The following is a 23,321-nucleotide window of genomic DNA, read 5'->3' as shown; positions in this document are numbered from 1 at the left end:
TAAAACATTCATTGTTAATTCTTTAAAGTGGCAAAGGCTAACTGGGAAAACAACGTTTTTAAAAATTAGGAGTATAACACATGCAATTCTACCAGTTTGCTCATCCTAAGGTTTCAGCAAAGCCAATACAGGGTTTTGTATATGGGTGGTGCAGCTACCGACCTCAAAGGAAATTCTCTCAATTACATTATTTTAGTATGCCAATTAAGCTGGTGAAGAAGCTCGCTCTAGGTGTTAAGTTTTGTGAATAAGCCTTAACCACAGACAAGCCTTAACTACAGACAAGGTATCTACTCCACTAAGTTAATCCATGTAGGGTAAAATTATTTTAAAAAGCATTAGAAGAAAAAAGAAAAGGAAAAAATTCTAACCATGACTCTTGTGGTGATTAAACAACACTTGAATGGCTACAGAAGTCTCAAGGCCAATAAACTAATGCTTTACTACATGACTATGTTTTTACTTAAATTTGAGCAATAACCTGCAAATATGATTAGGGACATGTCCACACTTTTCATCTTAGGATCTCAAAGCACTTTACAAACATTAATTTAACCCTCATATCGCCTGAGAGTTAAGTATTATACAGCATTATAACCATCTATCCTGCCACTACAAAATATTTAAATACCCCTTCAGCAGTACTTGCCCTGAGGAGGTCTTGCCCAAACAGCCAATAAGACAGGAAGTAAGCTGACAGTGCATGGCATGTGCCACCAACAATCTCTGAAAAGATCAGACCCTTACCCACAAGAACCATTTCCCCTGAGTAAACCACAGAGACTGTACAGGACAACCACGACAGATCAGCTTGTGTCTGGAACACAGGCAGAGTTTTCCGTCTAAAATCTATGGAAGGATATGTCTAAGCACCTTCACAAGGTATCTTATATGTATTTAAGTATATATGTATATTTGGGGGACTTGTTACTCTTCTGGACAAGACATAGCCACCTTCTGCCTTGTATGATCAATTTCACATATAATTTATTCAGATGCTGAGAAGTCTCCAGTTTTTCAACAACAGAATAATCTACATTTTCTGAATCCACAGAAGACCTGCAAAATCCTCCTTAAGCTCAAGTGTGTGAACCTAAGATCAGCATTTAAATGTAATATTTAACCAAAACTGTAGTCTCAGAGCAATACCTTTAAATGCCTACAATAGGCAACAAAAGACAAAGCAGTGTGACAAGTGGCTAAGAGTAAACATTAACTAAACCAGGTTTTCTTACATATTTCCAATTTCTTCATGAATTGTTACTCACAGTCCCACGACAAGAAATCTACTTTTTCACTGCCATTATTAGATTTGCTTCTCTCTCAACACTGGGAAGCCACCCAGGCCTATCATGTGACTGTGATCTCAAAAACCAGGATTCAGCACTTGAATTAGTAAGAGATCCTGTTTTGGTATGAATCTAAACTGTCAGCTGCATTGGTGCATGTTAATTTAGTACGGAAAATTTAGTATATTTCTCCTTTTACTGAAAGTCACTAATGCATTCTTATGCAATTTAGGCAGGGCCTCTGACCTTTGGCACCATCATGAATTACCTCTACAAAATCAAAAAGCTGAAAATTATTCTTGGTACTAGCTTCATAGGTTTGTCTTGGAGTTAGAAACTCTCTTATAAACTTCTTTCTTATAAGGCTATCTTGGTACTCTAGATATCCTAAGTAGAGAAAGTAAAATGCCCTAGATCTGGCCTGTTTCCAAAATTCTAAAGTTTGAGGAAACAAAATCACTAGCAAAACACAAAAGAACAAAGACATCTATTTAAATAATTTTAAACTAAGTATCAACGATAAAGGTCTACTAATACAACATTCAAAAGCTTTATAATCTTACATATATATATATCTTATAATAATTTAAGTACCCACTTTTCCCTTCTGTTACTTATCATTAATAACAATTCTTGTAAATACAGTAAGAAACTAAAACCTTATTTCAACATTAATAACAGTATATCTTACTCGAAAAATAGTGCTAAGCATTGAAAGTCTATTTCTTTTCACCAATATGTAGAAATAACAAGAAAAAATAAAGTAAAACCACACACGCACAAACAATGGAAAAAATGACACACAATTTAAGATAAGACTGAAAAACCACCACAAAAAAAAAAAAGGAAGGAATAACAACTTACAGATGTATCTCACCGTATGGTAACAGAGATTTTACTTTAAAGCTACAATCACATCTCTTCACTTACTTCTAAGTTCAGAGATGTTTCATCTTCATTTCTGATTAATTTTCAACCAAGGATGGCTTATCATTTGCTACACTTTTGACACATAACTGATAACACTGGTTACATTAGGGGCACTCATATTGGAAAGAATCACTTCGTAAACAAGGCTTTTATAACATGAGTAATTGCTTAATTAGTCGATTTGCTAATTATGTTGTTTATATAAACCTGTTTGGTTTTTTTTTTTTGATGGTGACATCTCCCGCATCCATTCTAAAAACTATCTAAAGTAAAACTGAGTTAAAATGATCTTGAGAATCTCTTTACTCATAATTTTGGGCTATGCCGGGAGAAAACTGAAGACCCCTGTATTACAGTAAAACTAAACTGGAACTTGCTATTCTAGCATATGGGTAAACATAAAATATAGAATATCGTACTTTGCAGTAGGACAGCGCCAAAAGAAAAAAATCACTTTGCACTAGAAGAGCAGTTGGAGAAAAGTTAACAGAATACTAAGAGGAACAGGTTAATTTTAGACACGAATCAACAGAACATACAACTTGGCTAAGCAAAGAATAAGGGTGGGGGAAGGAAAGGGTGGTGGATAACCGTCTGAACCATTCACAGTCACATAAACATAAAATGGGAGGAGATCATTATTTAGCCTGGTAGAGCAAGTATATACAAGTAACAGGACAACTTAAAAGAAAAGTCTGTGCTAAAGATCAGGAAAAACTTCCTGACTACAAGATCTATCAGATTGTTGTTCAGTCTCCTGAGGAAGTGACGAGAGCTTTATCCTCTAGAGATACTTAAAATTAGAATGGATAAGGTACTAGAAAGCATCCTGTAACCGAAAAATCCAACTCTGATTTAGTCAGCTTGGAAAGTTACAAGAGAAGTAGAACAGAAAAAATATACATATAAAGACAATAATTTAAAGTGAAAAGTGGGGGACTTGAGAGCCAGAAAATCTAGGTCATATCTTGGGTCAATCCTTTCCAGTATTATAATCTTGACCTAAGTGCTACGAGTTGCCTAAAGTGATGATCTGCCTCACGCTGAGCTGAAGAACTACAGTACTATTGGATATCATTACATACATCAGGGTATTTCACACAAAAGGAAACAAAATATTTATAATTTTGCTGATTTTAAAACTTCAGTTCAAATACCACTATTCTGAAGACCCTTAATTATTAAAAGGAAAAGGAGCATGTCTTCAAATGAAGCTTTAAAACATCATCCAAACCAAGTTTTAATGGTTGAGACTTAATGAAGTTAAGCTCCCTGTTTGTGAAAATGTGGCATGGTCAATTTCTAGGAGATAAGCAATTATATGATAAGAAACATTTTTAGTAACTTTGTTAGACAACCATGATGTAAAAGCGCTTCTCCAATTACCTCTGGAAAACCATTAATATATTCTGCTGCTTCTATAACCCGTATCAGTATGGTAGGCAATTCATACCCATTTCTAGACAGCTTTCAGAAGAGGCAATCACATTTTGTTTACTCAAAGATTTTCCAACTGTTTTCCCTAGAATCACAATGCTCCATAGAAAAATATGTAAAATCCATCATTTATGGGTTTCATCAATGTATGCCTCAAATATCATTTCCTAAATTGAAATTTTAAAGAAGTCGTACATGTTAACTCAATGTCATATGCTACATTTTAACAACTGGAAGCCACTAATGTGTTAAGTGGTATTACCAGGTTAACATATTTTTGTAATGATTCAAATAAAGCTTCTCTTGTCATCTCACTGAATACATATGAACATCTTTTAAATGTGCCATTTATCTGTAAGACTATAGCTCTGTACTTTTAAAAAAATTTACTTCGGACTGTACATGTTGACTCATGTAAAAGCGTACAAGTGAATGTACTACTGCATACCTGTATGAATCAGGATTTTAAACTGAACAACTAGAAGAAAAGACAACATAAAATTGAATACGAAGCTAGCACTGTGATCCTGGTCCCCACTTTCAATTTGGTATTTATCAAATGACTGATTTTGTAAGTGAATGTGACAAATAATCTCACCTTGCAGATGACTCAAGCAGCCTTGAAGATAGCACACATACAGAATTTTGTTTTGTTTTGTTTTTTAACCAAAAGCATTCTTATATGGCAGTGTTGGCAGAAAAAGTATCATGAATGAAAACGCTAATTACTGGGTAAATGCATATAAAGCCACAGGTTTCCAGACTCTAAAAACTTGCTTCAAAAAAAAAACAAAAAACACAAAGAACAAAAAATCTGCTTCAGTTAAACAAGCTTAAAGCTGACCTTACAGTGCTAAAAAAAAAAAAAAAAGCCAATATATTTAAAACCTTTGTTTATCTATAAATCAAAAACAACAAAATCCACCAGTCCTAGACAAAAGTTCATTTACTTCAACAAAGACCTTTATAACAAAATCCCACCTGTATTGTCCCTGAAAACTCATTGTTCTAGAAGATAGCCTGAAATAATTTACTCAGTCCATTGAAAAAGCATTCTCTCCTCGTATCCCTCAGAAGAAATTCCAATTGCCACACAACCCCTAAACTCTCAGGGAGACACAAGCATCTCGGAGGATCAGAAACAATTAGGATATATTTTAGGACTGAATGCAGCAATCAATGTAAACCGAACAGCAGCAATCAGATATTTCTACCACTTTTAAAGTGCTGGTTCTAAAAATTGAAAAACATAGTCTCCAGGTCTCAAAGAAGTTACAGAGCAAGACACTGGATGGTATTCAAAAGCTGGTTAGATTTTTTTTTTTTAAACAGTTCAGATACACTACATAAAAACAGTAGCTACCGTGAACACACAGTTTGAGTTTTAAATTGATAACTACGCCTTTAAAGGGGGGGCTGGAGAGCCTGAGGAGTAGAGGATGAAGAGGAAAAAAATGGTAGTAAACAAATGTGTTAATTTAACTGCAAAATAATAACAGGATATAACAGAGTTCTGAGTATCCAAAGTAACCAATCAGAGCCTAAACATAGCTGAATTCCATCCCAGCCCCAGCACGTCCCTAACACAAGAATAAAACCCTTCTTATCTTGTTCAGCCATGTGTCGCCTGCCACAAACTGCAAAACAGAACAACGCCCAGAACCAGCTAGTCTGATTTCAACTGAGGACAGACAGACTCTGTAGTCAGAAGCACCACAATGAAAGAACTCTAACTCACACAGCTGGCCTGGTGGGTCAGCACACTCTACAAAACAAAGCCACACCACATACAGTACTTCAAACTTGAAAGGACCTTTAAAAAGGCACTGTTAATTTGCCAATAGCTCTAGAATCAGCAAAATATACCTACAGGTCACTGGAGTCAGACAATGAGAAAAGAGGATGAGGTAGGTAAGGCTGAGAAGAAGCTAGGAACTATTCTATACTCATAACTTTATTAAGGCATCCTGGCACAGAAATAACACTAAACCAGTACTTCCAGATTTCACCCCTACCTATGTTCAAATCAGGGACAGCTACTCTCCTAAGAGCCAATGGATGCTTGATATTTACAGAATAAGATACGTTTAAAGAAAAAGCAATGGTCACATAAGAATAAATCTTGTGTGTGGTGGGGGGAACTAGCAGTAAATTCCAAAGAAACACAAATCTATACTGTCTCAGCAATGCACATTAAATTAGGTGGCTTTTAAAGTCTTTCTTCTTTTAAAGAATATGTGAAATCAGGCAGCACCTGAACTCATCCAAGAATATCAATACCCAAACCAATTTGCAGATTCATCTTAGAATATTCATGTCGTAATCCTTTGTGCCTAGCACAGTGCCTGGCAAAAAACAGGCATTAATTAATTTCATGCTTATTGTACATTTTTATCTCATCTAAGTTACAGAAAATACAAATCCCAAGATTTTATTTCCAAGATAATGGAAAGAGGAAGAAAATCTCTGAGAAGCAAAGAAGAAGAAACGTCATTACTTGGGGGCTTTTAGGTGATTTTCATGCGGAATGAGCTAGTGACCCTAGGTTCTGTTTCTACAAAATTAAACACCCCTACTATTGCAATGAAAACTACCAACACCACATTAGTTCCTAATAAGACTTGTCTGCAGGGTCAACAGAGAAGGCAAGAATTGAATGAACAAGGAAAACAATTACCCACACACCCATGAAAGTGATTTCTCAGAGGCAAAAAACACCCTGAAAGGAAAAGGAATGGGAATAACTAGAAGAAATCAAGATAAGCATTGTTGCTACTCGTATGAAATGTACTCTGAGAAGCTGAAAATTAAACACAGTAAAAAAAATACACAAACAAAGAATAAATAGTTTAAATATTTAATGGAATCTCTTAGGTGAACATTCACGTGATACTGAAAAGCATCAACAGGAACAGGAAATTCTGTTTCTGGAGTAGCTGTTATGGTATGACAATGGAATTTGGCCCTTTTAAAATCAACAAATGAGTCTTACAATTGGGTGAAACTCTCTTATTAGGAAATTCAACTACTTTCTGCTGGAGTACTATTGTTGTACTTCTCATCAAAGTGCTTTCTTTGGGCCCTTACTTCAGTTATTTGATCTTTTTTTTTTTTTAATGATGTAATAGTTTGAAGGTTGACCAAAAAAAAAAAAAAAAAAAAAAGCTGACTGAAACTTGGGACCTGGATACAATGTCATAATTAAACTGATAAATAAAATATAGTAAAGGAATATGCTTTTATCACGTAACCTAATATTCCAAAGAATAACTCTTAAGAGTAAGGGAACTCCACTGAAACCACAAATGGTTTAAGCTCAATTCACCAACCACCACCAAGCAACACAGTTAAGTACTATAAAGGACTCACCCAACTCAACAAATCCACCTGCCAGCTTCTACTACATAATTCACTTAGGCTTTACACCTCTTAAATGCAAATGTTTCTGGAATATGAAATCCTAAAAATGCAATAATTAAGATCAAGCCCCATGATGTTCCCGAGCCCTTTTTCAGTTCCTTGATACTGTTCCCACCAGGAACCTGTGATTTACTAGTACTTCCAACATTCTGGAAAACTATTAGATAATAAACACTGTGCAAGTCAATGCTTCAAGGACATCAAATTCATAAATCATGCGGCATTCTCAGAGTGAAGTTCACAAACAGAAAATCCTAAAATGCAATAGGCTCTAGAGAACTACAGGACAGGAGTAAAACTGACGATGCACCAATACCCCAGCCGACATCGGGCACTGACCTTCACCCAAAATGACCTTCCCCTCTCTGGTTCCAAGATCAGTACAGAATCCTAATGCACACTAAGGGCAGAAAAACACAATCGTGGCTTTACCTACCCCTCCTCCGAGAATCTGGAGAAAAGTTTCTCTCCAGAAAAAACAAAACAAAACTACGTTTCCAAATTCAATCAACCGGGTAACTTGGCAGCAACCCCAGACTAATTGCAGAGCTCGGAAATAACCCTCTGTCCGCTGCCTGTCAACTTCACTCGGCAAAGGCAATCAGCAATCGCTGACCCTCCTGCTAGGTCGGGCCCCATCCTGGGAGGCTAAGCGCAGAGGGAGCTTCATACCAACCTGTCGGTGATAGTAGACTGTGTGCCACTCATTGGGGCCCTTTGGCGAGAGGTCCTCCTTTTATCCAACTTGCATTTTACAGTAACACCTCCACCCCACCCCCAGCACTCTGGGATCAGGCCCGACTCCGTAGGGGACACAAGAGTCCAACTCAAAACTCCATTCAGTCATCTAGAACGTCCGACTGGAAGTGGTCAAGGAAAGGGGATGTGGGTGGGAGCGAGGCAAGTTATCTCCCAAATCAAGCCGAGCAAGTCCGCCAGCAGGCGAGTTCTAGAGCTAAGGAGCGATCCTCCTCGGGAAGGCACCGGAGAAAACTTCGTCACGGAGGGAAGTCGGCGAGCCTCGGGGAAGGCGGCCCGGGAGTCCCTCCGGGGCCGGGGTGGGATCGGCTCGGGGCTGGATGTCGGCTCCTCCTCGCGGCCTTGGGGGCCTGAAAGTCTCCGCGCCGGGCCGGGCCCGCTGGGCTCCGCTGTCTATCTGGGGCTGCCGGCCGCTCTTGGACGCAGTCTCGGCCGCGTCTCGGGCCGCCCCGCGCCAGGCGCGCGCGGCTCCATGGCCCCGGACCGGGGGACACCGCTCGTTCTCCTCGCCGCCCCCACCAGGCTCCGGGCGCCGGGACAAGCGCGGGTGCCGGGCAAGGGGGGGTCCCGCAGCCGGAGGTGACAGGAACCTGGTCTCTCAGCGCCGCGGGCTGCTACCCATCCCTCGGAGGCCCGGGCTCTTCCGCGGTCTGCACAGGCGGCGGCAGCGGCTCCTCCCCGACGCGCCGGTAGGCGGCGGTTCCCGCGAGGGGCGGGAGGTTCCCGTCCGACCCGGCCTGGAAGCACCAGCGCCGGAGGCCGGCGGCGACTCGGAGCGCAGGGCCGGCTTGCCGGGTTCTGGGGCCCTCGCGGGAGCGCGCGCGGCAAGCAGAAGAGGCCGCCAGCGGTGGGGGCCGCGCGACAATCGCAGGCGCGCGCACGGGTTCCGGTTCCGGTTCTGACTTCCCGGCCCCGGCCGCATCCAGCGCGAGCTCTCTCTTCCCCTCCCCCGTCCACTTTTTTGGCCTCCTCCCCTCTGACTTCGGGAAGCCGTCTCACCCGGGATCCCTCCGCGGCGCGCCGAGCCGCCCCCGCCGCCCGCGCGACCCGCGCTCGCTGTCCCGCGTACCGCCCTCCGCTCGCCGACCGCGGGTGTGCGCCGCCCCCGCGCGGACGCCTCCGCCGCAGTCTTGTTGGAGGGAGCGAAAAAGTAGTTCTGCGGGGCGGAGGGAGGTGGGTTCCGTCTGGCTCTGGGAGTTCCACCCGCCAACCCACCGTTGTCCCCAGGTCCCCGGGAATGTCGGAGATCTGTACTTTGGGGCGTAGTTTGCACCAACTCGGCTTTCGCCTGAGACCGCCAAAGAGCACGCCCCCAATCCCAAGGAGTTGTGGATAAGAGGCTTTTTGGAAATTACCCACCCCCTTGTCCTCGAAACTTGTATTCTTTAAGGGAGCATACTTGTTTTCCTTTTCCGATAACACGCACAGACTGCTTTTGGCGGATGGAAGCGAACTCAGATCCGGGTTGCCGGACTCTACTCCTCTCTTGTGAAACAAACCCCAGCAAAGAGAGGTTTTGGCCTTGGCCGCTCACCTGGGGCACCTGCTGGCCACATCCCAGGGCAGGGGCCGCCGCGCACCAGTCTTGGCTGCACGCAGAGTGTTAGAGGATGGAGGTGTATAGGGCTGGGGAATTGGAGCCAGGATTTCTTCGTATAATGTTGCTTTTAGGCTGCTTCTGCCTTGGCAAAATGATATGTATTATTTGCCAAATTGAGCAAGCATGGTGCTTTCCACAGCGACTTAACAAGCTTGTTGTGGAAAGAAATGGGAGCAGAAAATAAAATATATTTATCCAGTAAATAGCATTACAGTTCTCTTTGAAGAGTTCCCCAATAATATTTTTTTTCCTGCTGGGTAGATAGATTTAGATAACTGTCCAGTTTCGATTGCATAATTCAGGATTACAGCGATTCAAGTACCATGTATAATGTATTTCTTCAATTCCGCCTGCAAACATCTGAAGTGGCTGTCTCTTTATCCAACTATTTTCAGACTTTTGAGTTCAAACCTGTATTGATGGGTAAGGGTCTTTAGCCTCTTTGTGGAAATCAAGTGGCAAAGCAAATCTAACAAACAGTGGACGTGGAGAGGGGAAACAATTACTTCTTAACAATGCTGTTTCTAAAAGTCAATCCGCAACAGTGCATAAAAGGATCATTATCCCTGAATAGATGCATGAGCTAAGGCTGACGTTAGAACGGGTAAAAAAAAGAAAAAGATAAACAGAGGCCAAAGATGACTCTTTATTGCTTGATTTTTTTTTTTTTTTTTTTTTTTTTTTTTAAGTTCAGCGCACAGCCAGCTAATTTTGTAATGTTTATTTTGGGAAAGAATGGAAGCCGATTAGGGTTCCAAGCCACTTTCCTAATGATCCAACCAGGACACATTGCCACCTGCTGGTGTACCCTAGCATGATAATTCTATCTTGAAAACTCATAATTGCACATTTTCTATATGTAACTGGAAAGAGCTCCATCAATCTATAAAAAATGACCAAAATGCAAACCTTATCCCCAAACGTTTGTCTTTCTTAGACATACTAAATATCTTTTTGGCCCTATTCTAATAATTTTATAGTGTGGGTATCAAATTAATTGGACCCAATGACTCATCAAATCATGCATTTTAAAAATGAGTTCCCCTCTTCTCTTCAAGAATGCCTCACTACACGAACTTCAGGAATAAAACAAACTGGGAAAGTTTCCTAATTCACCTTCTCTTCCTTGCATACAAAACCTCTTGGCAGGCTGCTTTCAAGATCTTTCCAAACTTAAACAGACCCAAAGTTCTAGCTGTGAGCAAAGAGGGCATTTGCTGTGGGAAAGCTTCAGAAGATGGTAAGCAAAGGATTTAATTAAGTCAGTGGTTATTCACTCCAGAGCTATTTTTTTTTAATGATGAAAATCTCTATATTCAGGCACAAAGCTCTAATGGTAAAAAATGTCCCTGAAAGCTTCTTTACAGCCGTTGATAGCTCTAGACTGTTTTAAGTCTGTGTATAGAATACCTTCAGAAGAGTCACACCAATTTAAGCAGAACACACGCCCCAGGGACATTAGTCCTTTACCTAGAAAAATGCCATTGGTGACACCATCCACTGTGCATGCTCTTTGAGAACGTTTTCCAATGGGGGGTAATTCTAAACTACATCCTCATGCCTTCATCCATTCTTTCAACCTGCTTATTGAGCACCTACTATGTGTCTAACACTGTTCCAGGCATGGGAAGCAGAGTCCGAGGACAGCCGAAGGGCCTGTCTTTGTGGACCCAACTGGACATCATCATTCTGAAGGCAACTGCTCAAACAGGTGGCAAAAAAAGAAATTAAGTTCTTCCTCCTTCTTTTGGCAAACTGTTTTCTATATGTAGATTGTTGCCTCAAAAAGTAAGCAGTATTAGGAATGGTGGATGATAAGAACAGCTACGAAGTATTTTACCGATAAGTATAAATATGGGTCAACGTTTCTGCAAGCCAAAAGCCTTTTTTTTTTTAAGCTTCTGGCAGAACCAGAACAAAGACATAAAGCCAGACTCTGGGTTGATAAAAAGTTGTTTATTTTTATAAAATTTAGTACAAATCTCACTGAAATATAAATCCTTCTCGAGCAGTGTTAATGACTATTACATAGTAATCTAAATGCAAATGCGTACTTCATGTGTCCAACCACACCACATGTTAATTAGCCCTTCATGTGCCTCCTCATGTACAGACTCAGCATCTTAACTGCTGAGCCACCTTCATTTCACATTTTTCTCTCAGCGAGTTTCCTTCAGAGTTTTCAGCTACAACAGCAAGAAAAGCTGAAATGAGGGATTCTCCTTCCCTTATCACTAGATAGGTTTCTCGAAATTCAAGAAACCTAAGTACATTCCCCTAAAAGAGCAAGGTCTGCAATCCCTTCACTTCTGAGGTGGAAGGAGAAAAGAATGGTACCAGATTAAGTCTATTCATTTGTCTGGTATGGGACAGCTTGCACTGTGCCAAAGCTCAAGAGACGGCTTTTTCCTTTTCTTTTTTTTTTTTTCTTTTGTGCCAAGCCACTCTTTTTTTTTTTTTCTAACTAGGCTTTTGCTAAAATCAGCATTCCCCAGCATCCTACTTGGACCACAATTTTGTTGGAAAGAAGCTAACCAGCATTTCAGGGATACTGATCATAGAAAAAAAGAGATGGAGATGCTACTGTCAGATTATTCTCATGTCCAGCATATCTCCTTAACCAGAAGACAGTCATTTTAAAAGACCCACGGTTAACATGCCTTTAAAGCCGCTTTTCCCAGAGCAATGATGACCTCATGCAGTTCCAACCACTTGGTCATACCTAGACAATGACGTCCATCTTCAAGACCACTCATTAGGCTAGGATTACCATCGAATGGGCTGATACTTCCTACTCACGTCCAGCCTTGACTTCAACATCCCCATACCCTCGCTCATCAGCTGAGCTACTCGCTCACCATTGGTCTCAGCAACACAATCAAATGAATAAATAAACAACAAACAAACAAATAAATAAAACTTCCCTTTTTTCCCATAAAAGCCCTACGTTAAAGACCTGCATTAATAAAACACCACCTAATGTCTCTGTGAAATTCACAATGGGGTATTTCCTTAATTGACAATGGGGTTTAAACTGAAGCAGAGTAAACAAGTGACCTGCCCAAATGATCTGGCAGGTGAGTAGCCAATCTAGTTCAAAGAAACGAAGAATTCTCGACTCCTAAGCCCTTCTTCTACCCTTACGTTCTTGCTTTTCCTAGCTGAGAGACTACTGATTAGGAAATATTTTTTCCTTCCAACACGGACCTTGTCATAATATATTATCCAGAGAGAGTGGCACCTTTTCCAGAGAAAAAGTAGTAACAGGATGAACAGGTAATGTATCTGAAATGGAGAAAAGAAAATAGCCTCATCGCCCTGAGGCCAGGACGTTTGGTCTTTGGTTCCGGTTTGCAGTATGTATAGCAGAGCCGAAACCTGAACTGGCATCTCAAGCCCAGTGGAATCCACATGGTAAATCCCTGTGGAATTCAGTCACAGCCTCTCATGCCTAGGAGATTAATGCGCAAAAGCCCTGAGAACTGGCAGAGTTTTCCTGGTAGGGCAGAACCCGTACAACAGGGCCCGGTAAATCTGCCCACACCTCATTCATCTCTCATCCAAAGCTCTAGCTCTATGGTTTTTGTGCAGAAAAGAGTTAATATAGTAGGCCTGGAAAGGGCTGTTTGCAAGGTTGGCCCTTGGCTGACATCTGAAGACTTCGATTTCATTGGGAAGGTTCCCACATGAACGGATGAGACTGGCTCACTGGCTCTCAACTGTTTCTGCAAACAATGTGGTTCACAGTGAAAACCTCCTTTCCTTCTGGGAATCAGGAAAAGGCTGCCTACATGACCAGCCCCCCATTAAAACCTCGGGTACTTAGTCTCTAACAAGCTTCCTTCTAGACATTTCACACATATTGTGAATAAATCGTTGCCAGGGGAATTAAGCACATCCTGCATGATCCCACTGGGAGAGGGCTCTGGAAGCTTGGGCCTGGTTTCCCCTGTACTCTGCTCCAGGTGCCTTTTCCCTTGGCTGATCTTCTGTTGTATCCTGTTGCTGTAATAAATCAAAGCTCTAAGTACAACTGCGTGCTGAGTCCTGTGAGTCCTCTTAGTGGAGCACCAAGCCTGAGGGTGATCTTGGGACCCCCAAGTACAGGGAGTCCTTTATGGTATATACCAAGTATATGGTATAGGGAGGCTCAGTAAGTAGCCCCCCCCATCACGGTTTCACCCACATCCTTCTCTCATCCTTCTGTCCCCCCATTCAATTTCCTGATCCAGTGCTCAGAATGCCAAAGGCATGTATCTTCCTGAAAGTTCCTCACTTTATAGTAAATGAGGTGCATTTCTTTAAGCTGCTACACAGAAAGTAGGAATAAGTATTTGTTGAAGGAGTCACTTCTCACAGGAATAAGGAAGAAACAGCACTAATGCTTTCTGAGTTCCTTTCTAGGCTGCCTGATCATCAAGCCTCCCAGAGACAAAGGAGCCAGGGTCACCACAACTTAAAAGGAATGCAGCATGCGCACCTCACAGTTCTGACTTACAGCTGCTGCTGGTAGTCTCGCTTTCTACAACCGCACAGCGGCAGAAGTTAGTGTTTTAATACTGGGGTGTGTTCCGCTCCAAGACTGACCAAACGGATGGATAAATTTAGCCCTTTTTAGAAACCTAAGCTCGTCCTAAGCAGGATTCTGTAACAGCCATATCTCCAACCTGGTTCCCGCGGCTGACTTAACCCAATCCATTGTCTGGAGCAAGCCTTGGCTAGTGCGTCTTGAGATGTCCATTGTGTTTTACCTGCCGCTCCTCACTCCGCCTGCTTCTCCAGGTGTGGTACTTCTTGCTGCTTTTCCTCCATGCAAAACGCCAGATACTAACCATGAAACACCAAGACACAGCATACATTGCAACTCCCCCGACCTTCACAAACCACTTGGGCTTGGGTGAGACCATTTCACAGAAGAGGAGGTGAGCTCCTACGCCAATCCTCACTCCAGTGAACACAGCTGCAAAGAGGAAATCCACCACGTCTCCAGTGAAACTATGGTAATGGCCTGTTTCACGAAGAAACCAGCGCATCTGTAGCAAAGGATTGGTAATCTCGCTTCCAAAGAGGACTGCATTGACCTCTGTGCCTGACTCTCCAAGCACCAGGGCCATGATGATGCCCAAGATACTCAGTGTGTGGTGAGCCAGCATCAGGGCCCCCTCAGACTGGAAGTAGATGCACCAGCCCAAGTCGAAGATGAAGTAGCCCAAGGTGAAACACAGAACGTGCACTTGGAGAGGTGTATTGGGTGAGCCTGAAATAAACCAAGACAGAAGCAAATTGAGTGGCTGGGAATCGTGCTACCTTACGCAGAGATCCTGGGTTGCTCTTTCTCAAACTTTTCTGAATCACTGAAAACAATTGCAGGCACGTGCTTTTTAAAGGCAACCAAAAAAAAAAAAAAACCAAAACACTAAAATCTAAAACTTTGGTCTTTATCAAACCAATGTTACAGGGCCCAGGAAATGCTGTTCTGATGCACCAGATCTCAATGAGTGATTTAAGCACGAGCAATCATCTCAGCGTCCTCTCTGTGTAGCAGCATAAAATCCAGTTATTTTGTTCTTTCAATTAAAATCCTACACAGTCTCTTTCTTGTCTTTTTTTTTAACCAGCTAAAGCTCTGTTTCTAGACTCTTTTAGTTATTCTCTCCCACTAGCAGCAGATGTTAACTATTATATATGGGATGGACAAACAACAAGGTCCTACTGTACAGCACAGGGAACTATATTCAATATCCTGTGATAAACCACATGGAAAAGTTATTCTGTCCCAAATGTCAGATTAATTTCTTAGCTTAATGGGTTAGATTATTGGACATCGGTGGCCCTAACTCGTCTTGAAAGTGGACTCTGGAGAGAACCCCAAAAGTTAGTATGTTCCCATGTCCAAGAACATAGGGTGCAAGGACCTGACATGTTTTGAATCCATTAAGAGCCTTCATATAAAATATAAAGCTTAAGAGTTGCTTCCTATCAGTTTGACAGTTTGGGGGAAATTTCAGAAGCTCAATATGGGAATCTAAAGAAATTATAAAAAGAAAGAATCTAAGGAATTAAAAAAAATCATATTCTAGGGAACTTATGGACTGAATTATGTCGCTCCAAAATTCGTATGTTGAAGCCCTAAACTCCAGTACCTCAAAATGTGACTATATTTGGAAATAGGGCCTTTGAAGAGGTAATTAAGTTAAAATAGGGATGTTAGGGTAGTGTTCTTATAAAACAAGGACATTAGGACTAGGATGTAGATAGGCACAAAGGAAAGACCATGTGAAGACACAGCAAGAAGGCAGCTCTGCACGCAAAGGAGCAAAGCCTCGGAAGAAATCAAACCCGCCAACACCTTGATCTTGGACTTCTAGCCTCCAAAATTGTGAGAAAATCAATCTCTGTTGTTTAAGCTACCCAGTCTGTAGTATTTTGTTATAACAGCCCCAGCAAACTAATTCAAGGGGATATAGGTTTTGTATTCTAAGGGAGTAACACTTGTATCAGTACATCTAGCAGCTTAAAAATTAATATAGCTGCCCCCAAATAATGAGGCATTGGTTAAATAAAAGATAGCAAATGCATACAACACAATATTATATAACAACTGAAAAGGATAAGGAAGATCTATATATATAGACATGGAAAGATGATGTCCTTTGAATATACAATCAAGTAAAGATTGCAGGTTACCAAAAAGTATGTTTAATGCAGTGCATTAGTGTCTGTTTGGGGCTGGTGGTAGATGTTGATATTAGCTTTATGATTTATACATTTTGGTCGATTAAATTGTAAAAAGCAATCAAGATTTTTTTTAAAAATAGAGAGTTATGAAAAGCAGAAACAATAGGTGACACATACAAATCAGCATTAACAATGAAGATGAATGGAGACTCCCAAAGCACATTATAATAGTAATTATTCTTCAATATTCTTCAGTATTATACAAATTCTGTGGAAAAGTCCCATCCTTCTAAGACTACCCCCAAATCATAAATTCCTAAGGGAAAACTCTCTAATGTCTCCCACCTACCTGGGTGGGTAAAAGGCCAAGGGCCATCAATGAAGCCAATATAAGCTGAGAGACCTATCGAGAGGACTCCGTGGGTGAACGTAACCAGCCGGCAGCTCCACTCATAGCTTCGGTGATTATTCAGGCGACAGAAAGAAATGTAGAGCGAGAGCCAGCCCCCCAGGCTGCACAGCGCCTGCAGACACAGAGCTAGGGCCATCCTACGATGAAAAGACCAAAACCAGAAAAACAAAGGATGCACCCTAAGAAAACAGCATTGGGTCATTTTGTGTATACGTCTTCATTTCTACTCTAAGACAGTACAAAAATATTGCCTTCCCGGAAACACTTTTTCCTTATCTACAGAGCCAAGAATCTTCTACTGAAGCGTGGCTGTATTTCTGATTGCGTGTTCCTTAGAGATAACTGGTCAAAACTGTAAACCGAAAAGCAGGAACTGCATTCTGAGTTAGCAGATGGTCTAATATGGTATATGTTGTTATGATGAGTAAATGTCAATGACCTCCCAGTGATGACTGACCTTGGACTACAATACACAAGTAATTTAATATGTGTATTAGATAATGTGCTCATATTTCAAAAATCTCAATAAGAAGCCCTCACGGAAAAACACCTCCACCACTTGTGGCCTCTGCTAGAAGTCATATGACACATGGCAGTTTAATGTGGTTTTAAGCTGATACTAAACTCAACTGAAGTCTGGGTTTGGATCATGGGTTTATCAGTCAAAATCAAAACTTGAGGTAAACCTAAAGACAGAACTAAACAAAGACCTAAATAGTTTGGAAGGGAAAAAAAATAAACTCCTAGTTCTATTCAGTTCTGAAATCCAACTCAAAGATTGACCAAGGGGGAAGCAGGATTTTGAGGTACAAGTGGGGAGTTTTTGTTAAGATATAAAAATATCTTTAAGACAATTATTTAGTTAAAAATGAAACAACGTCAGAAAGCCACTGACTGAAATTTTTACCGGTGATAAATGTTTCAGGACAAGAATGAGTGTAATGGAGTCAATATAGTCAGATAGGACTGAAATCTGAAAATAGCCAAGATGTCCTTATTAATATTCATTAGCTCCTCTATTGAAAGTACAAATAAAGAAATAAAAAACATTTCAGATATCTGTCTCATCTCAGCAGGAATTTTCTGCATGGCTACACTTATTGCTTAACCCTATTCTGACAAGTGAAATAGTATCTGTGGACCAACACACTTCAATACACAAGCCACTCCCAAGAATGCTATCCAGAGAGGGCTTTATGAAGGTCAAGTGCTGTACAGCTTTCATCTGAAATCAGATTAGAAAACAGCAGTTGTCAGTCATTGACCTGAGTTCCAGTTCTGTCTCTGCCCCTAAATAGCCATAAGAGTGTGAGCAATCACTTTCACCTCCTGAGCCTCAGTTTAAAAAAAAAAAAAAGAGAGAGAGAGAGAGAGAAGAAAGGAAAGAAAAAAGGATTGAAAATAACTCTATGATCCGGCCCAGTTCTGACAAGGAGTTCTGAGATAATTTCGTAAAACATCCAGGCCAATTTTCAGAGCAAGGGCCAGAGGTACAAAGGACCCAGAATGAAAAGAACTGTCCTCTCTCACTTCCTTTTAAAGGCCAGGGTCACCGGCCAGTAATGCGGATCAGCTCACTTGGATATAACGATTAGTATTTTTAGAGTCCTCTTCCCTGAATCCTAATTCCCTGGCAGAACAGAGGACACGGTAGCCCATTTACAAACAAATAAAAGAATAGACATTTATAAATGGCAGATACAACTCTGTGACCTTGGGAAAGTCACTCCATCTCCGCGTTTCGGCTTTTCACTATTGGGTGAAAGAATGACAGGGTATTTAGATGGCCGATGGCCGTTCCAGCTCAGAATTCCAAGGCTCCTGTCCCTGCTCCTCCCGGTCCAGGGCCAGATTCGGGAGGAGGAGCGCTGGGCGGGCCCACCTGGCTCTGGGCCTCGGAGCAGGCGTGGCCGGAACGAGCAGCAACCTCGGCGCCTGGCAGGCACCGCGAGCGCATCTCCCCCGGACGCGCCTAACTACCCTGTGGTCACGCCCACCTACCCTGTGGTCACGCCCGGCTTGGGCACACCTGAGCCGGACCGCTATGCCAGCATCCCACCCGGCGCCCGCGCCGGCGCCCAAAGGCAGAAGGAACCCCCCTCCCCTCAGAGGCCAGGCCAGGCCATCTGCCCGCTTCCTTCCCCCGCAGCGGACCGCGCAGGCCGGGCCATCCACGTCCGGAGCCCATCCCGGCCGCGGGAGCCGGGCGGTCCCCGCCGCGCAGTTACCTGGCCGAGCGCCCCGGGAAGCCTCGGGAACCCCGGCCCCGGGGCTCAGGGCCCGGATCCCGGGAGCAGGAAGCAGCGGAAAGATGGAGAGAGGACGAGGCTCTGACGGCTGTAGAGGAGGAGCCGGTGGTCTGGGGGCACCTGCTGGCTGGGAGGACGGAGCGCACAGCCAGAGCTGGACGAGAGACTGTTCAGAAAGCGGGCGGGAGGGTCCTCCTTCTTCGCGCAGGCCTGAGGGGGCGGGGCGGTAGTGGTGAGGGGTGATGATGACCTAGTGGTGACGTGAGACCTGCAGGCTGTTGCCCTTGCTTATGTGTTTGTTTGTTGTCTGTTTGTTAGAATAAATATCCATCCCCTCCCCCCACGATGGGACAGCCCATCCCATAACCAGTTGTAGAGCACCTACTAAGTGCTTGCACCCCTGCTAGGCACTGTGTGAGATGAAAGACATAGTCCCTGCCCTCACGCTTGAGTCTAAGTTGTGAAACAAGCACACAAATAACTAATTTCCAGGGAAGCGCTCAGGCCTGAAAATTAGAGTTACATATTCCTTCTCATGTCAACCCTGTCACCAACTTGGCAGTAGAGTATAAGGCTTGAGGGTAAACCTGGCTCTGTTACTGACTGTGTATCTTTGGACAAGTTACTTTTCTGTGCCTCGGTTTTCTCATTCATAGAATGGGGATGATAATAATAGCTGTCTCATAAAGTTATTGCAAGAATTCTACACATTGTACATGTGGAAAGTGCTTACAGCAATGGCTGGTGCGTGGAAGTCGTTATATGAATGTTAACTATTGTTGTTGTTACCTCACTTTGGGTTAATCCTCTCTCCTCTCTGGATCTGTTTTAATACCAGGGAAAGTAAGTTTGAAGAGATAACCAAACATAAGTGTGGAGATGCAAATGGGGTAAAGAGAGCATCTGAGTTGGTTGATCAGGACAGGCAAAGGTAGGATGCTGAGGGGCCCAGACATTCTTAAGAAGAGAAGACCTTGAGCAGAATTGTGAGCATTTAGGCCATGTCTGGGAAATAATAAATAGCCTTGTTGGGGTCATTTGTCTTACCAACCCTTTAAGAGTAAGGATCACACTCTTTTCATTTTTGTTTCCCTAGTACCTGGTACAGAGGCAGGTGCAATAAATGTTTGCTGGTTGAATGAATGGGCAATGAGCCTGGAAATGTATGTTGGAAGCATATTGAAGCTCCTAAACCTTAACGACCATCTAGACCACTTGGGAAGTGTTTTCAAAATACCCTTTGTTCAGGCCGCACCTTGAAGGTTGTGCTTTAGTAAGCTTGGCGTGACGCCCAGGAATCTGTATCTTTTAAAATCTGCCCATAGATCTTCAGATGAATAGTCACATTTGGGGACCACTGATGTTAAAGGACCTTAAGTGACTGATGCCAGCCTAAGATGCCAGGCTGAGGCATCTTATTATGCGGATAATGGGAAACCTATGATGATATTGGGCAAAGGGAATAATTTTACCATGCTCTCCAAGTCCTTGCTACCGAAAGTCTGGTCGAGGGACCAGCAAAATCTACATCACCTGAGAATTTGTTAAAAACACAAAATCTCAGACCCTAACCCCAGATCTACTGAATCAGAATCTGCATTTTAACAAAGTCCCCAGTGATCTGTATGAACATTCAGGCAGTGGTTCTCAACCTTGACAGAACAATAGAATCACTTGAGGAGCTGTTTAAAATCCCAATTCCCTGGGCCACATCCCAGACAAAGTAAATTAGAATCTGTGTGAGCGTCAATTTTTTTTTTCAGGTTTCCCAGGTAATTCCATTGGGTAACGAAAGTTGAGAATCACTGCCATATAGAGACTCAACGAAAATCAGTATAAGACTAGTTGGAGAAGACAGCCTGTCACAAGTGGGTTGGAAAAGACCAGATAAGAGATAGTAATAGCCTGCAGGAAGAAAACAAGGAAAGATCCATTTCACTAAATGAACATATAGTATGCACATCTCAACTTTTTCCCCATTTGTTTTTGTTGCAGTGTTGTTTTTTTCTTCTAGTATCTGAATCTGGAATTATCTTCTTGCTGCCACCATTTCCCAGGAAAGAACAGAGTACATATTAAAGGCTTCAGGAGTCTAAAGACTGAGAGGATAAGGGAAGGTGCTAGTTCTTCCAGTGGAGCCTTTATTGGGCCTTTATCCTGGGGTGACTGGGATTCCAGGTTCAAGCTCCATTACTTGGGATTAAATTTTATTAATTCACATATCTTTGGCCACAATCCTTGTTCCACCAAACCATATGCTTGTCAACTGTGGTGTCCCCCAGGAAAGTTCTGGGCTTTTAGAGAGAGCAGGGGACAGGAAACTCTCCACCAATTTATTTGAATAACAATAATATCATAATAATCAGGATAATAACAGATAACACTTATTAATGTATCAGGCATTGTTCCAAGCACTTTACACATATATATATAATATATATAATATATATTCATTCATTTAATTCTCACAACAACTCTACGAGATGGATACTGTTGTTATCCCCATTTTACAGGTGAGAAACTGAGGCACAGAGCACTTGAGGAAATTGCTCAAGGTGACATGATTAATAGGGGGCAGATTTGGGTATGAACCCAGGCAATATGGCACTGGAGGTCATGCTCTTAACCATGAAGATAGTCTGCCTCCACTACAGATGGTACTATATTTTTCTGTATTCATAGCTCCTAACATCAGTGAAAGGCACTAGAAGTTGTTTAGAGGTTAAAAGAAAGCATTCAACTTTTAAAAACCTGAATTGCGTATCATGTACTAGTCGCAATGCTAGTCATGGGAATACAGAGAAAAAGACAGACTCAGCTACAAGGAGCTCCCCACAGTCTAGCACTAGAAGCAGGTGAGTCAGCAAAACCAGTCCATGAATGTAGCATGGGGATGCAGAGGGCACAGGGAGAAGAGGCACTGAACCGGCAACCTGGGGCCTCAGGACAGGATTCCTAATTTGAGTCTACGACTAAACTCATTCTCTGAGTTGGACCAAAAGCCCTTAGTATTGGGCGCCCACAGCTGGGCCCACCAGTCTTGAGTCAACTAAAGATCGAAGTTTTGCGCGTTCAAAAAGCAGCGGCAACAATTCTTTTTCCCTTTCCTTCCTCCTAAACAATGACTGGTTGTTGCCCTTTGATTCTCTTGTGCCTAATTAGATGCTGAAGAAGCTGACCAGGCTTCTGTTAAACTTGACTGGAATGATGAGTTTTACAGAATCTTGCAGACATGAAATGTGAATTGGTACCCACCTTCAGGTTTGACTCTGTTCAGCAACTGTCCAAGGCAATGGACAATGGAAGCTACGGGAGGCTGAGCAGTTAGACTGTAATTCTGTTTATTTCTTTCATGAAAACCATGGTCAAATAGACCCCCGTGAATACAGTCAACTGATCTTTGACAAAGGAGCAAAGGCAACACAATGGGACAAAGGTAGTGTCTTCAACAGATGGAGCTGGAACAACTGGACATCCACACGTGAAAAAAATGAACCTTGACTCAGACCTTACACCATCACAAAAGTTAACTCAAAACGGATCACAGACCTAAATGTAAAACACAAAACTATAAAACTCCTAAAGATAACAAAGGAGGAAACCTACATGATGCTGGGTGCGGTGATGCCTTTTTAGATACAGCACCAAAGACAACCCATGAAAGAAATAATTAGCAAGCTGGACTTCACTAAAATTAAAGACTTCTGTGAAAGACAATATCAAGAGAATGAGAAGTCACAGACTGGGAGAAAATATTTGCAAAAGACACATCTGATAACGGACTGTTACCCAAAATATACAAAGAACTGTTAAAACTCAACAGTAAAAAAAAACCAAACAACTTGATTAAAAAATGGGCCAAAAATCTTAATAGACACCTCACAAAGAAGATACACAGATGGTAAATAAGCATGTGAAAAGTTGCCCCACATCATGTCATCAGGGAAATGCAAATTAAAACAAACAATGAGATACCATTATACACCTATTAGAATGACCAAAATCCTGAACGCTGACAACAAAGGCTGGTGAGGATGTAGAGCAACAAGAACGCTGGTAATGTTACTGGTGGGAATGCAAAGTGGTACAGCCACTTTGGAAGACAGTTTGGTGGTTTCTTACAAAACTAAGTATACTCTTACCACACGATCCGACAATCACGCTCCTTGGTATTTACCCAAAGGAACTGAAAATTTATGTCCACACAAAAACGTGCAAGCAGATATTTGTAGCAGCTTTATTCATAATTGCCAAAATTTGGAAGTAACCCAGATGTCCTTCAGTAGGTAAATGAATAAATAAACTGTGGTACATCCAGACAAGAGAATATTATTCAGCATTAAAAAGAAGTGAGCTAGCAAGCTCATGAAAAGACATGAAAGAAACTTGAAGGCATATTACTAAATAAGCCAACCTGGGAAGCCTGTATACTATGATTCCAACCATGTGACATCCTGGTAAAGGCAAAACTGTGGAGACAGTAAAAAAGATCAGGGCTTCCCTGGTGGCGCAGTGGTTGAGAGTCCGCCTGCCGGTACGGCGGACAC

The 23,321-nt window shown here is 42.1% G+C and overlaps 2 protein-coding genes across 3 annotated transcripts in view; both read right to left on the bottom strand.

Annotated features, from left to right (window-relative positions):
- The window catches only part of ARHGEF12 (Rho guanine nucleotide exchange factor 12), a 143,871-nt gene extending 136,017 nt beyond the window's left edge, over window positions 1–7,854 (bottom strand). For both annotated transcript variants that reach the window (XM_022560400.2, XM_022560401.2), the window contains exon 1: window positions 7,753–7,854. In XM_022560400.2, the coding sequence (XP_022416108.1) occupies window positions 7,753–7,784 (32 nt within the window). In that variant the 5' untranslated portion in view covers window positions 7,785–7,854. The remainder of the gene's footprint in view (window positions 1–7,752) is intronic.
- Window positions 7,855–8,834: 980 nt separating this feature from the next.
- On the bottom strand, window positions 8,835–18,705 carry TLCD5 (TLC domain containing 5). Its single transcript, XM_022560396.2, has 2 exons — window positions 16,463–18,705; window positions 8,835–14,692 (listed from the first exon to the last, which is right to left on the bottom strand). Exons 1-2 carry the CDS (start codon window positions 16,725–16,727, stop codon window positions 14,154–14,156), a joined length of 804 nt encoding a protein of 267 aa, XP_022416104.1. The 5' UTR covers window positions 16,728–18,705; the 3' UTR covers window positions 8,835–14,153.
- Between the last annotated feature and the right edge of the window lie 4,616 nt (window positions 18,706–23,321).

This window comes from Delphinapterus leucas, chromosome 7 (assembly GCF_059928025.1).
Source record: "Delphinapterus leucas isolate spDelLeu-1000000601 "Yukka" chromosome 7, BTC_Dleu_Yukka2, whole genome shotgun sequence".
Classification (NCBI taxonomy): Eukaryota; Metazoa; Chordata; class Mammalia; order Artiodactyla; family Monodontidae; genus Delphinapterus; species Delphinapterus leucas.
Note: the sequence above shows the minus strand (reverse complement) of the source record. Positions and strands in the feature narration are given on the sequence as shown.

Excerpts from the sequence above, each read along its gene's own strand:
- TLCD5 (XM_022560396.2), bottom strand. The coding sequence starts at position 16,727 with ATGACCCAATGCTGTTTTCTTAGGGTGCATCCTTTGTTTTTCTGGTTT. Across the intron at positions 14,693-16,462 it reads TTGGCCTTTTACCCACCCAG|GCTCACCCAATACACCTCTC; the intron begins GTAGGTGGGAGA and ends GGTTTATTTCAG.